General features: G+C 44.2%; 1 protein-coding gene across 5 annotated transcripts in view; it reads right to left on the reverse strand.

Moving 5' to 3' along the window:
* rnf123 (ring finger protein 123) overlaps positions 1 to 24,003 on the reverse strand; it is a 259,771-nt gene that overhangs the window by 232,648 nt on the left and 3,120 nt on the right. For 4 of the 5 annotated variants that reach the window (XM_090242045.1, XM_090242042.1, XM_090242043.1 and 1 more), the window contains exons 4-19: positions 20,477 to 20,556; positions 18,710 to 18,807; positions 18,140 to 18,194; positions 17,912 to 17,997; positions 17,149 to 17,235; positions 16,974 to 17,041; positions 16,558 to 16,798; positions 16,086 to 16,190; positions 9,189 to 9,314; positions 8,802 to 8,894; positions 5,347 to 5,418; positions 4,877 to 4,996; positions 4,089 to 4,179; positions 3,777 to 3,838; positions 3,443 to 3,514; positions 2,970 to 3,090 (exon numbers count right to left, since the gene is read on the reverse strand). In XM_090242045.1, the coding sequence (XP_090098171.1) occupies positions 2,970 to 3,090; positions 3,443 to 3,514; positions 3,777 to 3,838; positions 4,089 to 4,179; positions 4,877 to 4,996; positions 5,347 to 5,418; positions 8,802 to 8,894; positions 9,189 to 9,314; positions 16,086 to 16,190; positions 16,558 to 16,798; positions 16,974 to 17,041; positions 17,149 to 17,235; positions 17,912 to 17,997; positions 18,140 to 18,194; positions 18,710 to 18,807; positions 20,477 to 20,556 (1,577 nt within the window). Of the gene's footprint in view, positions 1 to 2,969; positions 3,147 to 3,442; positions 3,515 to 3,776; positions 3,839 to 4,088; positions 4,180 to 4,876; positions 4,997 to 5,346; positions 5,419 to 8,801; positions 8,895 to 9,188; positions 9,315 to 16,085; positions 16,191 to 16,557; positions 16,799 to 16,973; positions 17,042 to 17,148; positions 17,236 to 17,911; positions 17,998 to 18,139; positions 18,195 to 18,709; positions 18,808 to 20,476; positions 20,557 to 24,003 lie in introns of those variants that run through there. The other variant, XM_090242046.1, reaches the window with a different exon arrangement.

Genomic DNA, 24,003 nt, shown 5'->3' on the forward strand with positions numbered 1-24,003 from the left:
CACGATGGTAACGCCAACGATGGTAACGCCTACGATGGTAACGCCAACGATGGTAACGCCAACGATGGTAACGCCAACGATGGTAACGCCAACGATGGTAACGCCTACGATGGTAACGCCTACGATGGTAACGCCAACGATGGTAACGCCAACGATGGTAACGCCTACGATGGTAACGCCTACGATGGTAACGCCAACGATGGTAACGCCCACGATGGTAACGCCCACGATGGTAACGCCAACGATGGTAACGCCTACGATGGTAACGCCTACAATGGTAACGCCTACGATGGTAACGCCTACGATGGTAACGCCAACAATGGTAACGCCCACGATGGTAACGCCAACGATGGTAACGCCTACGATGGTAACGCCAACGATGGTAACGCCAACGATGGTAACGCCAACGATGGTAACGCCTACGATGGTAACGCCTACGATGGTAACGCCAACGATGGTAACGCCAACGATGGTAACGCCTACGATGGTAACGCCTACGATGGTAACGCCAACGACGGTAAAGCCAATGTCACATTTTAGAAAACATTTCTGACATGTAGGCCACAAATCTTCAAATCTAAAATGGTCCTTCAAAAATGATTTACTAAAGTGGTATGATTAATAATTTTGCTCACCATATTAATCGCCTTTCAAAAACAGTTTAGATAGCCAAGATTAAAAAGAGATTTGGAGCACACTTCCCATTCCAATTGCACATAACGGTAGGCAGGCTTTCCCCGCGGCGCACACCACTTTGTGGGCTGGAGGCACATTGTGAAAACACGTACTTAAATCCGGAACGTTTTATTGCATATTATGGAGGAAAATTTACCTTGCTTCAAAGTAGCCTAGCCAAAATATAGACCAATTATTTTAAAGACTTCCATATGCCATTGAAACCATTAGCCTATTTCTCACACGTTATACGGTTTTCTTTATTGTCTTAAAGGCAAAGGCATTATCCTAGTCATACTAGCATCCCATGCTAGTAGATGAGAATCCTAGTCATATTAGCATCCCATGCTAGTTGATGATAATCCTAGTCATATTAGCATCCCATGCTAGTTGATGATAATCCTAGTCATATTAGCATCCCATGCTAGTTGATAATAATCCTAGTCATATTAGCATCCCATGCTAGTTGATGATAATCCTAGTCATATTAGCATCCCATGCTAGTTGATGATAATCCTAGTCATATTAGCATCCCGTGCTAGTTGATGATAATCCTAGTCATATTAGCATCCCATGCTAGTTGATGATAATCCTAGTCATATTAGCATCCCATGCTAGTTGATGATAATCTTAGTCATATTAGCATCCCGTGCTAGTTGATAATCCTAGTCATATTAGCAACCTGTGCTAGTTGATGATAATCCTACTCATATTAGCAACCCGTGCTAGTTGATGATAATCCTAGTCATATTAGCATCCCATGCTAGTTGATGATAATCCTAGTCATATTAGCAACCCGTGCTAGTTGATGATAATCCTAGTCATATTAGCAACCCGTGCTAGTTGATAATAATCCTAGTCATATTAGCAACCCGTGCTAGTTGATGATAATCCTAGTCATATTAGCAACCCGTGCTAGTTGATGATAATCCTAGTCATATTAGCAACCCGTGCTAGTTGATGATAATCCTAGTCATATTAGCAACCCGTGCTAGTTGATGATAATCCTAGTCATATTAGCATCCCATGCTAGTTGATGATAATCCTAGTCATTAGTAACCCATGCTAGTTGATGATAATCCTAGTCATATTAGCAACCCATGCTAGTTGATGATAATCCTAGTCATATTAGCATCCCGTGCTAGTTGATGATAATCCTAGTCATTAGTAACCCATGCTAGTTGATGATAATCCTAGTCATATTAGCAACCCATGCTAGTTGATGATAATCCTAGTCATATTAGCATCCCGTGCTAGTTGATAATAATCCTAGTCATATTAGCAACCCGTGCTAGTTGATGATAATCCTAGTCATATTAGCAACCCGTGCTAGTTGATAATAATCCTAGTCATATTAGCAACCCGTGCTAGTTGATGATAATCCTAGTCATATTAGCAACCCGTGCTAGTTGATGATAATCCTAGTCATATTAGCAACCCGTGCTAGTTGATGATAATCCTAGTCATATTAGCATCCCGTGCTAGTTGATAATAATCCTAGTCATATTAGCATCCCGTGCTAGTTGTTGCATCTTTAAATCTTCCCTCATTCGAAAATTCAAACGGATATTTTCATCTCCGTCTCATGAAACAGCTCTCATGTGCGGTGCGCTTTTGACAGTGTTTTCTCGCAAGATGCATTACAGGAAACAAAAAATATATATATTCCTTGTGCGTATTGCTGCACTTATGAGGTGATGAAATAAAGAGTTGATCAACATTGTAAACCAAACCAAACCGATCTGATCTGTTGCATCAGACTAATTGTTTTATTTGTTGATGTAGCCTAGGCCAACGGATTGTATGAATTTGGAATATATCATCCCACAACTGTAGCAGATTTAGTTTGGAATAGGCCATTTCTTTCTCCCAGAGAACAGCAAGCTGACCAGTAGTATAGATACACTTTTCTACTATGGGGGGGGGTTAGTAGATAGACATAAGCTAGTGACTTTGCTGTTCGTTACTCGTCTTGTTGGCCAAAGGGAAAAGTAAAATGTGGACAGGTATTGTAACATCTTCAAATGCACATCTGGAATTTGAGAAGAAGAAGAAGACGCACGCTGTTTCATGTTCTGTTCACATGAACTACCAAAATGTCAATGAGATTTCGGTCATTCTGAGCACTGTGGATGGACACCCTAAAATCAGGTTACCCACCCAATGCATATGGGTCTGGTAAATTTAAATGCTGCTGGTGAAATGGCCGGCGCCACATTTTCCTAACGAAAATCCTGGTCTGTGTCTGTGCCTCTCTCCCTCTCTCCCTCTCCCTCTCCCCCTCTCTCCCTCACCGTCACTGCTGACGCAGCCAGGGTTCCTCATCTTCCCTTCGTCCCAGTAGCTCCTTACGGCCGTGATGAGCCGATGCAGGAAACACACCATGTATTCTGGAGGACACAGCGCTGTGGGGTGCTGAAACACACACACAGGAAACACATGTATTCTGGAGGACACAGCGCTGTGGGGTGCTGAAACACACACACAGGAAACACATGTATTCTGGAGGACACAGTGCTGTGGGGTGCTGAAACACACATACACACAGGAAACACATCATGTATTCTGGAGGACAGCGCTGTGGGGTGCTGAAACACACACACACAGGAAACACATCATGTAATCTGGAGGACACAGCGCTGTGGGGTGCTGAAACACACACACACAGGAAACACATCATGTATTCTGGAGGACGCAGCGCTGTGGGGTGCTGAAACACACACAGCATCCGTGTAACACACACACACACAGGAAACACATCTCTTACCCCTCTGTTGCTGGCGTTCTCCTGTAGAAACTTCCTGAACTTATTCAGGAATATGTACCGCGATGCTTCACCCTGTGAGAGACAGAAGCAGCGATGGTCAGTGAGAGTTGGAGACGTTTTATAACAGAAGAAGTAGAACTGCATTATAAAATCGGAGGACACCAAAAAACAACAGCAGTCACGTTGCGTTTCGATTCCCCCAGATATCCTGAACATGAGTTAACATGTGTTCCTTTCCTCGTGAAGCCAACGGCCTCAACGGTGCGTCTCCAACGAATAAGTGTGTCAACGTTGACATTTTCTGTATGTACATTTCAGGGGTTTAAAAACGTACCGTTCCTTTGTCCTTGTTGTTAAGCATCAACTTCAGGATCTGAACCTGCAACTCCTCCACCACTGACAGGACAGAAGAGACCGCACAGCTGAGCCAGAGCATCATAATAACATTATTTTTTACATCAGCACAAAGAGCTTTCACAGAACCAGGCCTAGACCACAAAGAGCAAGAAGAAGCAGGAACAGAAGCATACGAAAGGAGGGAAGGAAAAAAAAGCTCCCAAGGAAGAAAACAGAGAGGAACCCAACCCCTTCTGGCTGTAGACAGGCAGACAAATGTGATGAGGAATTTGTAGTGGACATGACTAACCCTCAATCCTCTTTTTAAGCCTCTGACAGCCTCTCTCGTAGGCCCGGCGCCTCAGCCTCTCCTCTGCACTCTCATCTTTAGACTCCTTTCCCTAGTCACACGAGAGGGGACAGTATTGCATATAACCACAGTTGTTGTTATCAATTTGTTACACTCTTAGAAACGAGCAGCGCTACCTAGAACCTACCTAGCTAGAACCTAGAACCTGCTACCTAGAACCATAAAGGATTCTTCAGTTGTCCCCGTGGGGAAAAACCCCTCTGGAAAATAAATATTTTTTTAGTTCCAAGTGGAACCCTTTCACTAACAGAGGGTTTCCCTAAACTCGGTCCTCAGGACCACAAGGGGGTTCACGTTTTTGGGTTTGTGCCCCTAGCACTACACAGCTGATTCAATTAACCAACTAATCATCAAGCTTTGATCATTTGAATCAGCTGTGTAGTGCTAGGGGGGGGAAAAAAAAAAAAACAGAGGACCGAGTTTAGGGAAACCCTCTGTTAGTGAAAGGGTTCCACTTGGAACTAAAAACATCTTTATTTTCCAGAGGGTTTTTTTTCCCCATGGGGACAACTGAGTTTGGGAAACGCTGCATTGAGACAAGGTTCCAAAGGGCTCTACATGGAAGCAAAAGGGTTATCTCCTATGGGGACAAACAAACACTTTTTTTTGTAGCTAGAAATTTTATGCGCTTCTGAAACAAACAAAAATAAATGGTAGCCAAATCATGACATCCTTTTCAGAGCTGTGATAGGCTGCACCTCTCAGAGGAAAGCCGTGATAGGCTGTACCTCTTTGTCGAAGCGTGTGGGCCACCAGGTGGTGGGGATGAGTTCCTCTAGTCCCGCCTCCTTCACCCTCAGAGGAGTCTTAATGTAGAAGAACACCACTGAGCGCAAAACATCAAACGTGTTGAGAGTTAAAGACAATACAGATTATATACACGCAAACACGCGCCAGACAACACGCTAACTCGCGCCAGACAAACACGCTAACACACGCCCGACAACATCCTACACATACCAAGCAACACAGCGTGCAAGATTACACAGTTGAAGACTACACAGACAATCAAAATATACTGTAAACACATTTCACACGGAGCCAAGGCAGAATCTTATCCTGACCAACTAAAGAGCATTTAAAATTGATGAGATAACTAACTACACTGTCTCAAACTCATGCATCGCAAGTACATGACCGCTTAGTGTGATAATTATGAAGCATAATAAGCACTTCATTAACCAATGAAAGGATATAGAACATTGCTGAGCAGATACTTCCTGGACTTCTCATGGCGCAGAATAGCTGTCGTCAAACGAAGGTAGTGAATCTGGAGAAAGTCATAGAAGACAAATGACAAGTCATATGCAGTCACAATTACCATTACAATACATTGAATATACACACCCCAAACCCACCCCCACCCCCCCAGGACCCACCCACCCCCCAGGATCCACCCACTCCCCAGGATCCACCCACTCCCACCCCCCAGGACCCACCCACTCCCCAGGACCCACCCACCCCCCAGGATCCACCCACCCCCCACCCCCCCAGGACCCACCCACTCCCCCAGGATCCACCCACCCACTCCCCCAGGATCCACCCACCCACTCCCCAGGACCCACCCACCCCCCAGGACCCCACGACCCTCCCACCCCACCACGACCCACCCACCCCCCCAGGACCCACCCACTCCCCCAGGACCCACCCACTCCCCAGGACCCACCCACCCACCCCCCAGGACCCACCCACCCCCCAGGACCCACCCACCCCCCAGGACCCACGACCCACCCCAGTAAATAACAGCAGAGCTGCTGGACATTTTTAACCACCTCTCTCAGATCGTAACCTCAACAAGCTCTCCTCTGCTAAATGTGACAAGGACGAAATGAAACAGATCCTACTCCTAAACACACACACACACACAGCTCTGAACCATGACAAGGACAAACTGAAAGACACCCAACTCCTTCACAAACACAGCTGCTCCTTTGACGCATCTAAGGTTAAACATCAACGTCGTAAATTCTTTTTTTTTTAATTTACGAGGCACTTTTTGAATTAACCAACTATGTATATCACACCAAGGTGATATCTGATTGACTGTTTATCATCTCCTCCTCTGTGTCCTTCATGTGTTTCAAATGACACCCTATTCCCTACCGAGTGCACTACTTTGACTAGAGCAACATAGGGCACAGGTGCAAAGTTGTAAAAATTGAGGCCCTGGACAGAAGAGGCAGGCAGGCTCAATGCTGTAGGATTGATTTGAGAATGCTGGCTGGAATATGTTCAAAAAGATTCATCCACCCGGGACTCATCCATCCACATTGAGGAATATACGTTGCCAGTCACAGGCTTCAATAGGAAATGTGTTGATGATGTGCCCACAATAATAAATTATCATCATGAACCGGACATACCCCAACCAAAAACCCTGGATGAACGGAGATATCCGTACCATGCTGAGAGGCAGCACTGCAGCATTCAATGTCATCAGAGTTTGTTCTGCTGACTCGGTGGAGCGACGCGTTCAAGGCAAGCAGGTACGAGCTCCACAGATCCATTAGGGACGCATAGAGCCACTACAGACTCAAACTTGAATTGATGTTCGACAACTCAGACTCCGCATTGCATGATGCAAGGACTACAGACTATCCATGACTCATCTCATCTTTATTGAAGACTCATCTCTTCAGTAGGTCCTATGATTGACTGTAGTCTGGCCCAGGAGTGTGAAGGTGAACGGAAAGGCTCTGGAGCAACGAACTGCCCTTACTGTCTCTGCCTGGCCGGTTCCCCTCTCTCCACTGGGATTCTCTGCCTCTAACCCTATTAGAGGGGCAGAGTCACTGGCTTACTGGGGCTCTTTCATACCGTCCCTGGGAGGGGTGCGTCACTTGAGTGGGTTGAGTCACACACCAGTCTTCCTGTCTGTGTTGGCGCCCCCCCCCCCCCCCTTGGGTTGTGCCGTGGCGGAGATCTTTGTGGGCTATACTCTGCCTTGTCTCAGGATGGTAAGTTGGTGGTTGAAGATATCCCTCTAGTGGTGTGGGGGCTGTGCTTTGGCAAAGTGGGTGGGGTTATATCCTGCCTGTTTGGCCCTGTCCGGGGATGTCCTCGGATGGGGCCACAGTGTCTCCTGACCCTTCCCGTCTCAGCCTCCAGTATTTATGCTGCAGTAGTTTATGTGTCGGGGGGATAGGATCCGTCTGTTTTATCTGGAGTATTTCTCCTGTGTCCTGTGTGAATTTAAGTATGCTCTCTCTAATTATCTCTCAGAGGACCTGAGCCCTAGGACCATGCCTCAGGACTACCTGGCCTGATGACTCCTTGCTGTCCCCAGTCCACCTGGCTGTGCTGCTGCTCCAGTTTCAACTGTTGTGCCTGTGGCTATGGAACCCTGACCTGTTCACCGACGTGCTACCTGTCCCAGACCTGCTGTTTTCAACTCTCTAGAGACAGCAGGAGCGGTAGAGATACTCTCAATGATCGGCTATGAAAAGCCAAATGACATTACTCCTGAGGTGCTGACCTGTTACACCCTCGACAACTGATTATTATTATTTGACCCTGCTGGTCATCTATGAATGTTTGAACATCTTGGTCATGTTCTGTTATAATCTCCAACCGGCACAGCCAGAAGAGGACTGGCCACCCCTCATAGCCTGGTTCCTCTCTAGGTTTCTTCTTAGGTTTTGGCCTTTCTAGGGAGTTTTTCCTAGCCACCGTGCTTCTACACCTGCATTGCTTGCTGTTTGGGGTTTTAGGCTGGGTTTCTGTACAGCACTTTGAGATATCAGCTGATGTAAGAAGGGCTTTATAAATACATTGGATGTCTCAATTTTCTCAAGGCTTAACAATCCTTCTTTAACCCGTCTCCTCCCCTTCATCTACACTGATTGAAATGGATTTAACAAGTGACATCAATAAGGGATCATAGCTTTTCACCTGGATATACCTGGTCAGACTACGTCATGGACAGAGCAGGTGTTCTTAAATGTTTTGCACACTCAGGGTATACCATGCGTACCATTGCACTACTAAAACTAGGAACTAGTGTGACAGTGGACCCACACCTGAAAACTCTCCCTCTGCTGCTGTTATACATAGCTTACAATTGGCTCATTCAACCCACCCTCCTCTCCTTTGTAACTATGTCCCCAGGTCATTGCTGTAAATGACAATGTCTTCTCAGTAAACTTACCTGGTAAAATAAAGGCTAAATAAATAAAAAATAATAATAAAAAAAACATTGGAGGCACAACAGAGAATAGTTTCTATAGGAACAGAGACCAATGACCAATATGTGGTGCTCTTTGTTTCTGCATTTTATTCATGACAAATGTACAGTGTTAAGACAGTGTTAACTGAAAACCACAACCGGTGGTACCATGACGACTGAAAACCACAACCGGTGGTACCATGACGATTGAAAACCACAACCGGTGGTACCATGACTGAAAACCACAACTGGTGGGACAAAGGAGTGACATTTCCTTTGCTCCTTTCCCTGCAAGTGGTCAACTCAATACACCTCATGATATGTAAATCAGAAGTGTCCACTTAATTTGAGAGCTGAGGGGAGAGGGTGTGTCTTATGTGTTTGGAATGCAGCCCAGGTATGGTATGGAGGGGGTGGGGGCCGGAGTCTAAGACAGGAAGTAAATCCACAGGTATGCTAGAGTACGGTCCGTGGGTGTGGCATCCTACCTGGAAGCCCAAGTCTGGGATGATGGGGGAGAATCTATAGGCCCTCAGCAGTGACATCATCAGCTGCTTCAGACACTCGTTCACCTCGTAGTCCTGTACGGGCAGAGTCATTGCATTCAGAAAAAGATTACATTTTGCACATTAGGCCCCAACCCTACCTCGAGAGCCGCACGCATGACTGAGTTAGTTGCACAATTCTACCATTGTCATCAACGCATGATTTATACAAACATTTGAGTTAAGCGATAAAGATTTTCAAACTAGGATTGGCCAAATGCAAGTGCAGGAGATATGTTCAGCAAAGACTAGCTAGCGTTGGCTACATGCTAGGCCAGAGGCTCACCTCACCTTAGGGTTAGAGGTAAAGGGTAGAGGGTAGGTACTGACCTCCATGAGAAGCCAGAAGAGGTCCAGAAGCTGCTGGATGAGAGGGTGTTCGTCCACTGAGCCACCCCCCTCCAGAATACCCAGCAGGAAGTTCATCAGCACATCTTCTACTAGATACACCTTACACTGTGGAGACAGACCCTCAACATGTCACACTGTGGAGACAGACCCTCGACATGTGACACTGTGGAGACAGACCCTCGACATGTGACACTGTGGAGACAGACCCTCGACATGTGACACTGTGGAGACAGACCCTCGACATGTGACACTGTGGAGACAGACCCTCGACATGTGACACTGTGGAGACAGACCCTCGACATGTGACACTGTGGAGACAGACCCTCGACATGTGACACTGTGGAGACAGACCCTCGACATGTGACACTGTGGAGACAGACCTTCAACATGTTACACTGTGGAGACAGACCTTCAACATGTTACACTGTGGAGACAGAACCTCAACATGTTACACTGTGGAGACAGAACCTCAACATATTACACTGTGGAAACAGACCCTATACATGTTACACTGTGGAGACAGACCTTCAACATGTTACACCGTGGAAACAGACCCTCTACATGTTACACTGTGGAGACAGACCTTCAACATGTTACACTGTGGAGACAGAACCTCAACATTTTACACACGAGACTAGAGACAATAATACACACAAGATAAATGACATGAACACCATTTGATTCCGATTGGGATACCTTCAACTGACCACAATGTGAACCACATTGCAGAATCAATGTCCAAATCATATTGTCCCGAAAAAAAGGACAAAATGTACACCAGTTTCAGCTGCAGTCATTTAGCGGTGAGAACACACAAAAGCCCCAAAAATACGAAGAAAAAAAAAACTAATCTGTGGAGGCGCACTTAGAAGATGCTATACGAACAGTCCACATTCACTGTTTCCTCTGCAAACATAACAAGTAATGAATAGAAGAAGAAAACTGACAAGCCAACAGTAGAACAGTTGATTAACCTAGTCGGCTTGTTGTTGTGCCTTCTATGCCAGAGAAATATCCCTCTCGGGGCACGGTTAAGTTACGAGTGCCATAGGGAAGGAAACATGCATTCAGACAACGCACAACAACTCATAATGCATTCGTAGGGAAAATAGCAGTTGTAATGGCATTGGTTTTAAAAAATAATAATTAGAAAGACGAGCCCAAATTTCCATTCTTACTTTATCAATTTCTGGCAGCCAGGGAAAGGATTGAGGGAAAATGGTGACATTAAGTGTTTATTTTTGTCTGTGAGAAGTACAGGCAGTGGACGTGTTACCCCACCGGGTGATGGGTTACCCCAAGTTACCCTAAAAAGGGTAGACCTACATTACATTCACTGTGTTTGTGCATGTGTTTTCGGGACATAAAATAAATATAATGCTAACTAGTTAAAATATCACATTTGGGATCTAGTTAATGATTAACCCAATAGGGTAAATGCAGATAAATGGGCAACCCCATGCTTCAGCCTATTTATAGCCACTACACTGAATCAGTTGGGCTTCAGGTGATACTGCTTATTACTTATCATATTTTTTTTTATTCGCCTTTATTTAACCAGGTAGGCCAGTTGAGAACAAGTTATCATTTACAACTGCGACCTGGACAAGATCAAGCAATGCAGTGCAACAAAAACAGAGTCACACAGGAATAAACAAACAGTCAATAATACAATAGAAAAAGTCTATATACACTGTGTGCAAATGAGGTAGGATAAGGCAATAAATACGCCATAGTGGCAAAGTAATTACAATTTAGCAATTAAACACTGGAGTGACAGATGAGCAGAAGATGGATGTGCCAGTAGAAATACTGGGGGTGCAAAGGTGCAAAATAAATCAAATAAATAACAGTGTGGGGATGATGTAGTTGGATGGGCTATTTACAGATGGGCTATGTGCAGGTACAGTGATCTGTGAGCTGCTCTGACAGCTGGTGCTTAAAGTTAAGTTAGTGAGGGAGATAGGAGTCTCCATCTTCAGTGATTTTTGCAGGTCGTTCCATTCATTGGCAGCAGAGAACTGGAAGGAAAGGCGGCCAAAAGAAGAGTTGGCTTTGGGGATGACCAGTGAAATATACCTGCTGGAGCGCGTGCTACGGGTGGGTGCTGCTGTGGTGACCAGTGAGCTGAGATAAGGCGGGGCTTTACCCAACAAGAGCATACAGGTCGCAGTGGTGGGTAGTATATGGGGCTTTGGTGACAAAACAAATGGCACTGTGATAGACTGCATCCAGTTTGCAGAGTAGAGTGTTGAGAGTGTAGAGTGTTGGAGGCTAGTTTGTAAATGACATCGCCGAAGACAAGGATCGGTAGGATAGTCAGTTTTACAAGGGTATGTTTGGCAGCATGAGTGAAGGATGTTTGATTGCGAAATAGGAAGCCGATTCTAGATTTCATTTTGGATCGGAGATGCTTAATGTGAGTCTGGGAGGAGAGTTTACAGTCTAACCAGACACCTAGATATTTGTAGTTGTCCACATATTCTAAGTCAGAACCGTCCAGAGTAGTGATGCTGGATGGGCGGGCAGGTGCGGGCAGCAATTGGTTGAAGAGCATGCATTTAGTTTAACTTGCATTCAAGAGCAGTTGGAGGCCACGGAAGGAGAGTTGTATGGCATTGAAGCTCGTCTGGATGGTTGTTAACACAGTGTCCAAAGAAGGGCCAGAAGTATACAGAATGGTGTCATCTACGTAGAGGTGGATCAGAGAATCACCAGCATCAAGAGCGACGACATTGATATAAACAGAGAAGAGAGTCGGCCCGAGGATTGAACCCTGTGGCACCCCCATAGAGACTGCCAGAGGTCCGGACAACAGGCCCTCCGATTTGACACACTGAACTCAATGAGAAGTAGTGCATGGTCGAATATGATAACATAATACAAAATTACAATACATTATTGGGCTCATTTCTGGAGGTGGAAATTATATTTTAGATGGTGTCAGTATAATTATATTTTCAGTAATTTTGGAGTGGAATGTCTCCTTAAAATGTCATCTGAGCTTCTCAGTAATAAACATTCTCCCGGGGACGACACCAGACCCCCCCAACAAATGGGGGTCCGTACACAATACATATTGGAGTACAACACTGGCGAGTGTAGAGAGTATAGGGATATTGTCCATGTCGGCACCAACGATGTTAGGATGAAACAGTCAGAGGTCAACAAGTGCAACATAGCTTCAGCGTGTAAATCAAATAGAACCATGTGTCGGCATCGAAAAATTGTTTTTGGCCCCCTCGCAGTTAGGGGGAGTGATGAGCTCTACAGCAGAGTCTCACAACGCAATCGCTGGTTGAAAATTGTTTTCTGTCCCTCCCCAAAAGATAGAATTTGGAGATAATTGGCCCTCTTTCTGGGACTCACCCACAAACAGGACCAAACCTGGCCTACTGAGGAGTGACGGACTCCATCCTAGCTGGAGGGGTGACTTCAATATTCACATGGAAAAGTCCACAGACCCACTCCAAAAAATATTTCGGAGGCATCATCAACTCAGTGGGTTTTGTCCAACATGTCTCCGGACCTACTCACTGCCACAGTCACACTCTGGACCTAGTTTTGTCCCATGGAATAAATGTTGTGGATCTTAATGTTTTTCCTCATAATCCTGGACGATCAGACCACTATTTCATTACGTTTGCAATCGCAACAAATAATCTGCTCAGACCCCAACCAAGGATCATCAAAAGCCGTGCTATAAATTCTCAGACAACCCAAAGATTCCTAGATGGCCAACCAGACTCGCTCCGCCTACCCAAGGAGTACAAAAATCAGTTAACCACCTAACTGACAAACTTAATTTAACCTTGCGCAATACCCTAGATGCAGTTGCACCCCTAAAAACCAAAAACATTTTTCATAAGAAAATAGCTCCCTGGTATACAGAAAATACCTGAGCCCTGAAGCAAGCTTCCAGAAAATTGGAACGGAAATGGCGCTACACCAAACTGGAAGTCTTCCGACTAGCTTGGAAAGACAGTACCGTGCAGTATCGAAGAGTCCTCACTGCTGCCTAGTGGTTAGAGCGTTGGACTAGTAACCGGAAGGTTGCAAGTTCAAACCCCCGAGCTGACAAGGTACAAATCTGTTGTTCTGCCCCTGAACAGGCAGTTAACCCACTGTTCCTAGGCCGTCATTGAAAATAAGAATTTGTTCTTAACTGACTTGCCTAGTTAAATAAAGGTAAAATAAATAAATCCTATTTTTCCAACTTAATTGAGGAGAATAAGAAAAATCCAAAATGTATTTTTGATAGTGTTGCAAAGCTAACTAAAAAAAGCAGCATTCCCCAAGAGAGGATGGCTTTCACTTCAGCAGATGGAAACCGAGTCAGGAAATGGAACTTTTGACGAAAATATCATGATCATTAGAAAGCAAATTACGGACTCCTCTTTAAATCAGCGTATTTCTCCAAAGCTCAGTTGTCCTGAGTCTGCACAACACTGCCAGGACCTAGGATCAAGGGAGACACTCAAGAATTTGAATACTATATCTCTTGACACATTGATGAAAATAATCAGACTCTCTAAACCGTCAAGCTGCATACTGGACCCTATTCCAACTAAACTACTGAAAGAACTGCTTCCTGTGCTTGGCATTCCTATGTGGAATATAATAAAAGGCTCTATCTACCAGATGTGTACCAAACTCATTAAAAGTGGCAGTAATAAAGCCTCTCTTGAAAAAGCCAAACCTTGTCCCAGAAAATATTTTTAAAACTATCGGTCTATATCAAAAATTACATTCCTCTCAACATTTTTTGAAAAAGCTGTTGCACAGCAACTGACTGCCTTCCTGAAGACAAACCATGTAACGAAATGCTTCAGTCTGGTTTTAGACCCCATCAAAGCACTGAGACTGCACTTTTGAAGGTGGTAAATTACCTTTAAATGGCGTCAGACCAATGCTCTGCATCTGTCCTCGTGTTCCTAGACCTTAGTGCTGCTTTTGATGCCATCGGTGACCACGTTGTTTTTGGAGAGACTGGAAACCCAAAATGGTCTACACGGACAAGTTCTGGCCTGGTTTAGATCTTATGTCGGAAAGATATCAGTTTGTCTCTGTGGATGTTTTGTCTTCTGTAAATTCCGGTGTTCCTCAAGGCTTCGTTTTAGGACCACTATTGTTTTCACAATATATTTGAACTCTTGGTGATGTCATTCGGGAAACATAATGTTAACTTTCACTGCTATGTGGACGACACACAGCTGTACATTTCGATGAAACATGGTGAAGCCCCAAAATTGCCCTGCCTGGAAGCCTGTGTTTCCGACATAAGGAAGTGGATGGCGGCAAATGTTTTACTTTTAAACTCGGACAAAACAGAGATGCTTGTTCTAGGTCCCAAGAAACAAAGAGATCTTCTGTTGAATCTGACAATTAATCTTGATGGTTGTACAGTCGTCTCAAATAAAACTGAAAGACCCCGGCGTTACTCTGGACACTGATCTCTCTTTTGACAAACATATCAAGACTGTTCCAAAGACAACTTTTTTTCCATCTACGTAACACTGCAATTACCTGAAACTTTCTGTCCAAAAATGAAGCTGAAAAAGTAATCCATGCTTTTGTTACTTCTAGGTTATACTACTGCAATGCTTTACTTTCCGGCTACCCGGATAAAGCACTAAATACACTTCAGTTAGTGCTAAACACGGCTACTAGAATCTTGACTAGAACCAAAAAATGTGATCATATTACTCCAGTGCTAGCCTCCCTACACTGGCTTTCTGTTAAGGCAAGGGCTGATTTCAAGGTTTTACTGCTAACCTACAAAGCATTGAGCATTGAGTGTAGTCTGGCCCAGGAATATGAAGGTGAATGGAAAGGCACTGGAGCAACGAACCGCCCTTGCTGTCTCTGCCTGGCCAGTTCCCCTCTCTCCACTGGGATTCTCTGCCTCTAACCCTATTACAGAGGCTGAGTCACTGGCTTACTGGTGCTCTTCCATGCCGTCCCTAGGAGGGGTGCGTCACTTGAGTGAGTTGAGTCACTGACATGATCTTCCTGTCCGGTTTGGCGCACCCCCTTGAGTTCGTGACGTGGGGGAGATCTTCATGGGTTATACTCGGCCTTGTCTCAGGATAGTAAGTAGGTGGTTGAATAGTGGTGTGGAGGCTGTGCTTTGGCAAAGTTTGTTTGACCCTGTCCGGGGTATTGTCGGACAGGGGCCACAGTGTCTCCCGACCCCTCCCGTCTCAGCCTCCAGTATTTATGCTGCAATAGTTTGTGTTGGGGGGCTAGGGTCAGTCTGTTATATCTGGAGTATTTCTCCTGTCTTATCTGGTGTCCTGTGTGAATTTAAGTCTCACCCTCCCCCCTAGCCTGATGACTCCTTGCTGTCCCCAGTCCACCTGGTCGTGCTGCTGCTCCAGTTTCAACTGTTCTGCCTGCGGCTATGGAACCCTGACCCGGAGGTGCTACATTGTCCCAGACCTGCTGTTTTCAACTCTAGAGACAGCAGGAGCGATAGAGATACTCTGAATGATCGGCTATGAAAAGCCAACTGACATTTACTCCTGAGATGCTGACCTGTTGCACCCTCGACAGCCACTGTGATTATTATTATTTGACCCTGTTGGTCATCTATGAACATTTGAACATCTTGGCCATGTTTTGTTATAATCTCCACCCGGCACAGCCAGAAGAGGACTGGCCACCCTTCATAGCCTGGTTCCTCTCTAGGTTTCTTCCTAGGTTTTTGCCTTTCTAGGGAGGTTTTCCTAGCCACCGTGCTTCTACACCTGCATTGCTTGCTGTTTAGGGTTTTTAGGCTGGGTTTCTGTACAGTACTTTGAGATATCAGCTGATCTAAGAAGGGCTTTATAAAGTTGATTGAAAAGTAGACAAGTTCAACGACTCTTCACTCACCATAAGTGGCGCAAAGTAGTTAAAGATGTGTGCCAGAGTCACTAGGGTGGTGGGTTCTCCATGTAGGCTCCAGCAGGCACTGTCTTTCTCCAGCACCTTCTCCTCCTGTTGGGAACGGACAAAGGGGAGAGAAAGGTCGACATATGATGGCCAAACAATTCTGGAAACTTCCACAAATGTAAGTGGTTTATTGATTGATTCCCGGAGTAAGGAAAATAAGCAGGTAATCCTCTAACCAGGGTTTCTGAAACATATTTAGACACAAATGTATCGTAAGATATATTAATAAATTACCATTTTAAAACAGTATTCACTTACATAGTACTCATACTATCGCATTTGGTGAATACCCTGCACGATGAAGCAGAATTGAGCCCGTGAGGTTACACCATCCCTCAGCTGTTGAACAATAAAATAGCGAATTGACCGCTTTGTTGATGTTTGAATCCCAGATAACCCCCTTCAATGTTACCTGTGTGTCTAAGGTGGTAGACAGGACTGTCTTGATATAACCTAGCAGTTTGTGAGCCCTGAGCAGGTCTGCAGTTGGAGGGTTCTGGAGGGGCAGGTAGCCCTCTACGGGGTATCTGAGGGGGCGACTGCCGAAGTTGAACGCCACGGACTCTTTAAAGGACAGGCTGATAGCAGGGAAATAGGCCACACCCGGACCCATCTTAATGTTACTGAACGCTGTGCCCAGTGACTGGCCATTCCTGAGAGAGGGAATTGAAGAGAATAAAAGCTACTTTAATATCCATTTTACAAAAGAAATTAACATTACAATATAGCAAAACATGAGTACGGTAAACGAGCAGGTAAAAAAATGTAAACATTTTCAAAAAAAATTAAACATCACAATAATGTGATTAGAAAACAGTGAAAACTTACAGACAGAATGTGATGGTTCCCTCGTCAAGGTCTATCAAACAGCTCACTATGTCTCCAGCTGCCCACGACTACAAAACCAGAAACACGTCAGGACATTACATTCGCTACATTAGCTAGCACACGACCCCATAATAAAAACGTTGAGCTAGATGAACCATTGTGATGATCTTCTCACCTTGCCATAGTTAGTGGTCGTTACGTTCCACTTCCTGACTCGGTTTCCATCGTAAGCGTACGAGTCTGGAGTGTCACCCACACCTTCCTGATAAAAGAGAGAAAACACACACATTGCAGTACCACTGTACACCAGCGGAGGCTGCGATGAGCGGAGGACGGCTCATAAGAATGGCTGGAACAGAGGGAATGGAATGGCATCAAACTCATGGAACAACGTGTTTGATTCCATTCCCTCCTCCCCAACTAAGGTGCCACCAGCCTCCTGTGCTATACACACACCGTCCCGATGGAAGACAAAACATATGCTGGACACAACATATCAAAAGTGTTGGTCCCATGTTTCATGACCTGAAATAGAGCCCAGAAATGTTCAATATGCACAAAAAGATGATTTTGCTCAGTTTGTGCAAACATTTGTTTTACATCCCTGTTAGTGAGCATTTCTCCTTTGCCCATATACATTCATCCACCTGACAGTTGTGACATATCAAGAAAACTGAAGCATGATCATTACACAGGTGCGCCTTGTGCTGGGGACAATAAGAGGCCACGATAAAATGTGCAGTTTTGTCAGACAACGCCACCGATGTCGCAATTAGAAGCGTGCAATTGGCTGACTGCAGGAATGTCCACCAAACCTGTTGCCAGAGAATAGAATTGTCACAGGTTGTCACAGTGCCCCTACTGTACCTCCAGGTTGTCACAGTGCACCACCCTATCAGTGCCTCAGCATACGTTTCTGGTTATAAGAATGATCTTACCTCCTGGTTGAACCTGCAGTTCAGAGTGCACCATCCTATCTGCATCAGGCCCTGTGATGAGATCAGCACCTCGTACGCCCATTTCCCTGGAATCCATGGTACAGTAGTCAACGTTAGACATGCTTCTGTACCAACATGAAATTTGTCTGATTTTTCAAAAAATATTAAGATCTGTACATTCAGTGAAAATATGATAGTGTTGAATTGGCTTGATTCTGAAGCATTTACCTCTGTATACACAGGTAGTAGCTCTAATGGAACTGAAATTGCTATGACCTATGACCTGGAAAGAAGAAGAAAAAACAATGACCAATCTGTGACAACATATGGAGGGGAAAAAAAAAAGAGAAACAGATTTTTTAGGTACAACATAAAAATGATTCTAGATCACTTCGAGTTGATTCTTAGAATGTATTCTAAAATTCTAGTAAACGTATTCTAAAATTCTAGTAAACGTATTCCAAAATTCTAGTAAACGTATTCTAAAATTCTAGTAAACGTATTCCAAAATTCTAGTAAACGTATTCTAAAATTCTAGTAAACGTATTCCAAAATTCTAGTAAACGTATTCCAAAATTCTAGTAAACGTATTCCAAAATTCTAGTAAACGTATTCTAAAATTCTAGTAAATCCAACCATTTTATCATTTAGCAGACACTCTTATCCAGAGCAACTTACATTTTGAGAGCATACATTTTCATAACGGTCCCCCCTGTGGGATTTCAGAAACCCATAACCCTGGCGTTGCAAGCGCCACGCTCTACCCACTGAGCCCAACCCCAATGCTATGTTTCTCACCCCCAGCAGATCATCATCCACAAACAGGAGGCCCTCGAAGCCACTGGTGTGATCCAGGACCACGGTCAGAGGACCTAGACAACCATCCACTGGCTGATCTGGAGGACGAGGACAGGCTCTAGTATCAGTTTGGTGAGGGCCATGTACAGCACCAGTCAAAAGTTCTGACACATCTACTCATTTAAGGGTTATTCTTTTTTTACTATTTTCTACATTGTAGAATAATAGTAAGACACCAAATCTATGAAATAACTCAAATATTTTAACAAATCTAAATATATTTTAGATTATTCAAAGTAGCCACCCTTTGCATGGATTACAGCTTTGCACACTTGGCATTCTCTCAACCAGCTTCATGGGGTAGTCACCTGGAATGCATTTCAATTAACAGGTGTCTTTTTTTATATGTATTTGTTGAATCTCTTTCCTTATTAACGCGTTTGAGCCAAGCAGTTGCGTTGTGACAAGGTAGGGATGGTATACAGAAGATAGCACTATTTGGTAAAAGACCAAGTCCATATTATGGTTAGAACAGCTCAAATAAGCAAAGAGAAACGACAGTCCATCATTACTTTAAGACATGAAGGTCAGTTAATGGGGAACACTTCAAAAACTTTCAAAGTTTCTTCAAGAGCAGTTGCAAAAACCATCCGGCGCTATGATGAAACCGGGTCTCATGAGGACCGCCACAAGAAAGGAAGACCCAGAGTTACATCTGCTGCAGAGGATAAATTCATTAATTTACAGCCTTAAAAATTGGCAATTAACAGCACCACAGATAGCACCTCACAGAGATCAAGTAACAAACACATCTCAACATCAACAGTGCAGAGGAGATTGCGTGAATCAGGCCTTCATGGTCAAATTGCTGCAAAGAAACCACTACTAAAGGACACCAATAAGAAGAAGAGACTTGCTTGGGCCAAGAAACACGAGCTGTCGTTTGGTCTGAGGAGTCTAAATTTGAGATTTTTGGTTCCAACCGCTGTGTCTTTGTGAGACACAGAGTAGGTGAACAGATTATCTCTGCATCTATGGTTCCCTCCGTGAAGCATGGAGGAGGAGGTGTGATGGTGCGTTGCTGGTGACACTGTTGGTGATTTATTCAGAATTCAAGGCACACTTAACCAGCATGGCTACCACATCATTCTGCAGTGATACGCCATCCCATCTGGTTTGCGCTTAGTGGGACTATTGTTTGTTTTTCAACAGGACAATGACCCAACACACCTCCAGGCTGTGTAAGGGCTATTTGACCAAGAAGGTGAGTGATGGAGTGCTGCATCAGATGATCTGGCCTCCACTATCACCTGACCTCAACCCAATTGAGATGGTTTGGGATGAATTGGACTGCAGAGTGAAGGACAAGCAGCCAACAAGTGCTCAGAATATGTGGGAACTCCTTCAAGACTGTTGGAAAAGCATTCCAAGTGAAGCTGGTTGAGAGAAAACACTTGTTTTGGTTACTACATGATTCCATAGGTGTTAAACATTTTTTTTTGGGGGGAGGGGGGGGGGGTTCATTGCAATCCAATAACCAATTACTTCATAAATAAATGCCACCGGCTAGGGTGGAGAGGACAATAGTCTTTACACCATAAACACAAACTGATAGCTTTATGAACATATGAGTCTGGTGTCCTCAGTAGAATAGTGTGTGTGTGTGTACACCTCTGGTGTCCTCAGTAGAATAGTGTGTGTGTGTACACCTCTGGTGTCCTCAGAAGAATAGTGTGTGTGTGTGTGTGTGTGTGTGTGTGTACACACCTCTGGTGTCCTCAGTAGGCTCTCCCTCAGTTAGCAGCCTCTCCAGATGAGCACCCAGGTCCTGGAAGCCCAGAGGTTTCCTAAGGATGGAAGAAAAAACAACCATCAGACAACATTCACCCCCTACTTGGCCTGATAGTGGGTTATTGTCGTTTTATCGGTTTGTGGTTGAATGTACTTATTTTATTTGTAAAGGAAGGTTCCGGAAGACAGCTTAGATCCTTTCAAAAGTGCATTTCTGACACGTTTCGTTGACAATATTTTTGGGGGTCCAAGTACTTACTGTAGGTCGTTCTGTAAAAGTGTTTGTGAAACTAACAGAGACCCCCCCCCCCCCCCCACTGTTTCAGTGTTATCGTAGCCCTGAACTGGCACACCTGATTCAACTAGTCAAGGTTTTGATGGTAATATTTTCACATGTTAATTATCAAGTAATCTGTGAAGAAAAAAAATAAATTGTCCCACCTAATTTAAAACACTATAAACTTAGTAAGCACACAGTCATGCTGGTGACTAGTGATTCGCCGGTCAGCTGTTTGGTCACCATCACCCACCCTCAATTGCTAATAACCGCAATAATCCGCAAGAGCACGAATATATGGTTTATGTAATAAAGTGAAAATCTGACGCCTGCAGCCGGCACTAACCCCCAAATAGGCCGATTGATCGTACAGCACGTTTTCTGAGACAGGGTTGCGGTCTTTCTTTTTAAAATCCTAATTTAGATAAACTTATGTTTCTGATTATAATTTCAGACATTTTGTTAGGCTGTGTTTGTCACCTTCTCTATAAATAGAAACGCGCAGCTTCTCTTCGGTCTCTACTGCCTTATAAGACAAACTTCTTGGTCACCAGAATAATGTTGTTAAATCGATGAGTGCGTCATTCTAGTTGACGTCGGTAATGTTCTCTGTCATCTCTGCTTCTCTCGTGCAGAAGACGTTTAGAAATACAATAATTAATAAAACAGGAATGATTTTCTGTGCTAAATTTCCAAATGACATTAGTTTGACCAGTTAAGGAAATTTAAAGCAGTGAAAACAACAACGTGTTTCTGAAAAGATTTCAGTTTGGGCTTGGATGCATATTTTATATGGTTGAAAAACAAGTCAGCTTTTATGATGCTGATAAAGATAACACCTTTACAGACGGTCCCTAACTGTGGTTGAAATACTATCAGCTTTTATGATGCTGATAAAGATAACACCTTTACAGACGGTCCCTAACTGTGGTTGAAATACTATCAGCTTTAATGATACTGATAAAGATAACACCGGCCCCTTACCGCACATTCATTCTCTCAAAATGCTGAAAGAAATAATTTCTCCACTCCAGACTCATTTTACATCAATAAATACTTAATTCTGCAGGAATTCATATTATATTAGACTATGTGAGAGGTCATAGACCTACAGTCAGTGTCAATACTTCAGAAAGTTTACTATTCCAATTAACCCATCTGAACAGTAGGTCAGAGTTCAAATATGGCACGTCAAGGGGCGGCAGGGTAGCCTAGTGGTTAGTAACCGGAAGGACTAGTAACCGGAAGGTTGCAAGTTCAAACCCCCGAGCTGACAAGGTACAAATCTGTCGTTCTGCCCCTGAACAGGCAGTTAACCCACTGTTCCTAGGCCGTCATTGAAAATAAGAATTTGTTCTTAACTGACTAGTTAAATAAAGGTAAAATTAAATAAATAAAAGTCCCCATCTTGCACCTTCACAATAATCACACATCAATCTCTTTTACCACTTCACCAAATCGTTCCCAAACATTATGTTCTGGCCCTCCCTTCACTTTGTATTCAGCTGTCCATTTCACAGCTTTTCTCTTATTGAATTCGTGACATTATCTTATTTAACCTTTATCTATGCAGGAATTACAAGGGACACTTGGCAAAAGGAGATCCATCCCAACGTAAACTCATCAACAAGTAGTGTTAGAGGCAGTTCATCTTTCCTCCTGGTCTGTCTTCATACCCTATCTATAGAGCCGCGGCGTGGAGAGGGGGGGGGGGGGGGGGGAACCCGACACTGAGCCCCCTGGACTAGTGAGGAATGGGGACACATGGGTTCAAACTGTATCCGTTTTTCCCCCCCAATTTTTTATTTTATTTTTTTACTTGGGAGCGTTTGCTTTCGCTTGATAGCCTGATGGAACGAGGTAGCCGAGGTTCGCACTCTTGGGACCATTTACATTAGCTCCATTGCGCCAGGGTTAAACACAATTCAGCAAGGTTGTAACATTTTTTTTTTTTTAAAGACTTGAAAAGAAAACGAATACTATTTGAAGTTCGGTGGAGACGTGGATCAATTGCTCCACGCCTCTATGATGTCACACACACACACACACACCAACGTTACTTTCAACATCTAGACCTGTTGCTTCATCCTAACCCATAGCACCACTAGGCTGCTTTGACAGCAAACTGGAAAAGGACTGGAGGCACATCACAAATGTCACTCTAATCCCTACGCAGTGACCTGGGGCCAGAAGTATCAAGTGTCTCTAAGTAGTAGTGCTGATTGAAGATCAGTTTTGCCTGTTAGAGCAGGGATTTTTTTTTCTACCATTGAAATCCTTAGGCGGGCCGCATAAGCGTTTTTAAATCGGGTCGCCTTTATCCGAACAGTTAAAATAATAATAATGATCATTGTATTATACATTTTCAGGATGGAAAAAAAACACTTCAGTGTGTAAACTTAAACAACAAAAAAAAAAAAAAAGTAAGGAGAATTTGACCTAGGTGGGCCTCCCGAGTGGCGCAGTGGTCTAAGACACTGCATCGCTGTGCTAGCTGTGCCACTAGAGATTCTGCAGCCGGCCGCGACCGGGAGACCCATGGGGGAGGCACACAATCGGCCCAGCGTCGTCCGGGTTAGGGGAGGGTTTGGCAGGCATGGATGTCCTTGTCCCATCGCGCTCTAGTGTACTCCTGTGGCGAGCCGGGCGCAGTACACGCTGACACGGTTGCCCGGTGTTTCCTCCGACACATTGGTGTGACTGGCTTCCGGGTTTAAGTGAGTATTGTGTCAAAGAAGCAGTGCAGCTTGGTTGGTTTGTTTCGGAGGACGCACGACACTCGACCATCGTCTCTCCCGAGTCCGTACGGGAGTTGCAGCGACGAGACAAGACTAACTACCCATTGGAAACCACGGAATTGGGGAGGTAAAAAAAATAAAAACATTTACAGAAATTAAATCGACCTGTGTGTTTTTTTATAATATCAACTTTGAAAACTAGCAATTACCAAAATAGAAGTTACACAGTCAGGGAGAATTGAAAACTCAAAAAAACAATCAATTTAGCAGTATTGATTTTGTTATTATGTTTGAGCAAAAGCCATGGCAAAATGCATAGAATTAAAGAAAATGAAAATTCCCCACTGAGTAATGTCTAACATTTCAGAAAACTGGCATAAAAATGCAAACATTTATTTTATGCCACCAAAAAAAGGGCCTTAAAGTCTCTAGTTCAGCCGCGCTGACCGGCTGAAAGTGTTCATTGCCACGTCCATCACCACAACCCC

Source organism: Oncorhynchus mykiss, chromosome 7 (genome assembly GCF_057628025.1).
Source record: "Oncorhynchus mykiss isolate SJ-2025 chromosome 7, ASM5762802v1, whole genome shotgun sequence".
In the NCBI taxonomy this organism is placed as follows: Eukaryota; Metazoa; Chordata; class Actinopteri; order Salmoniformes; family Salmonidae; genus Oncorhynchus; species Oncorhynchus mykiss.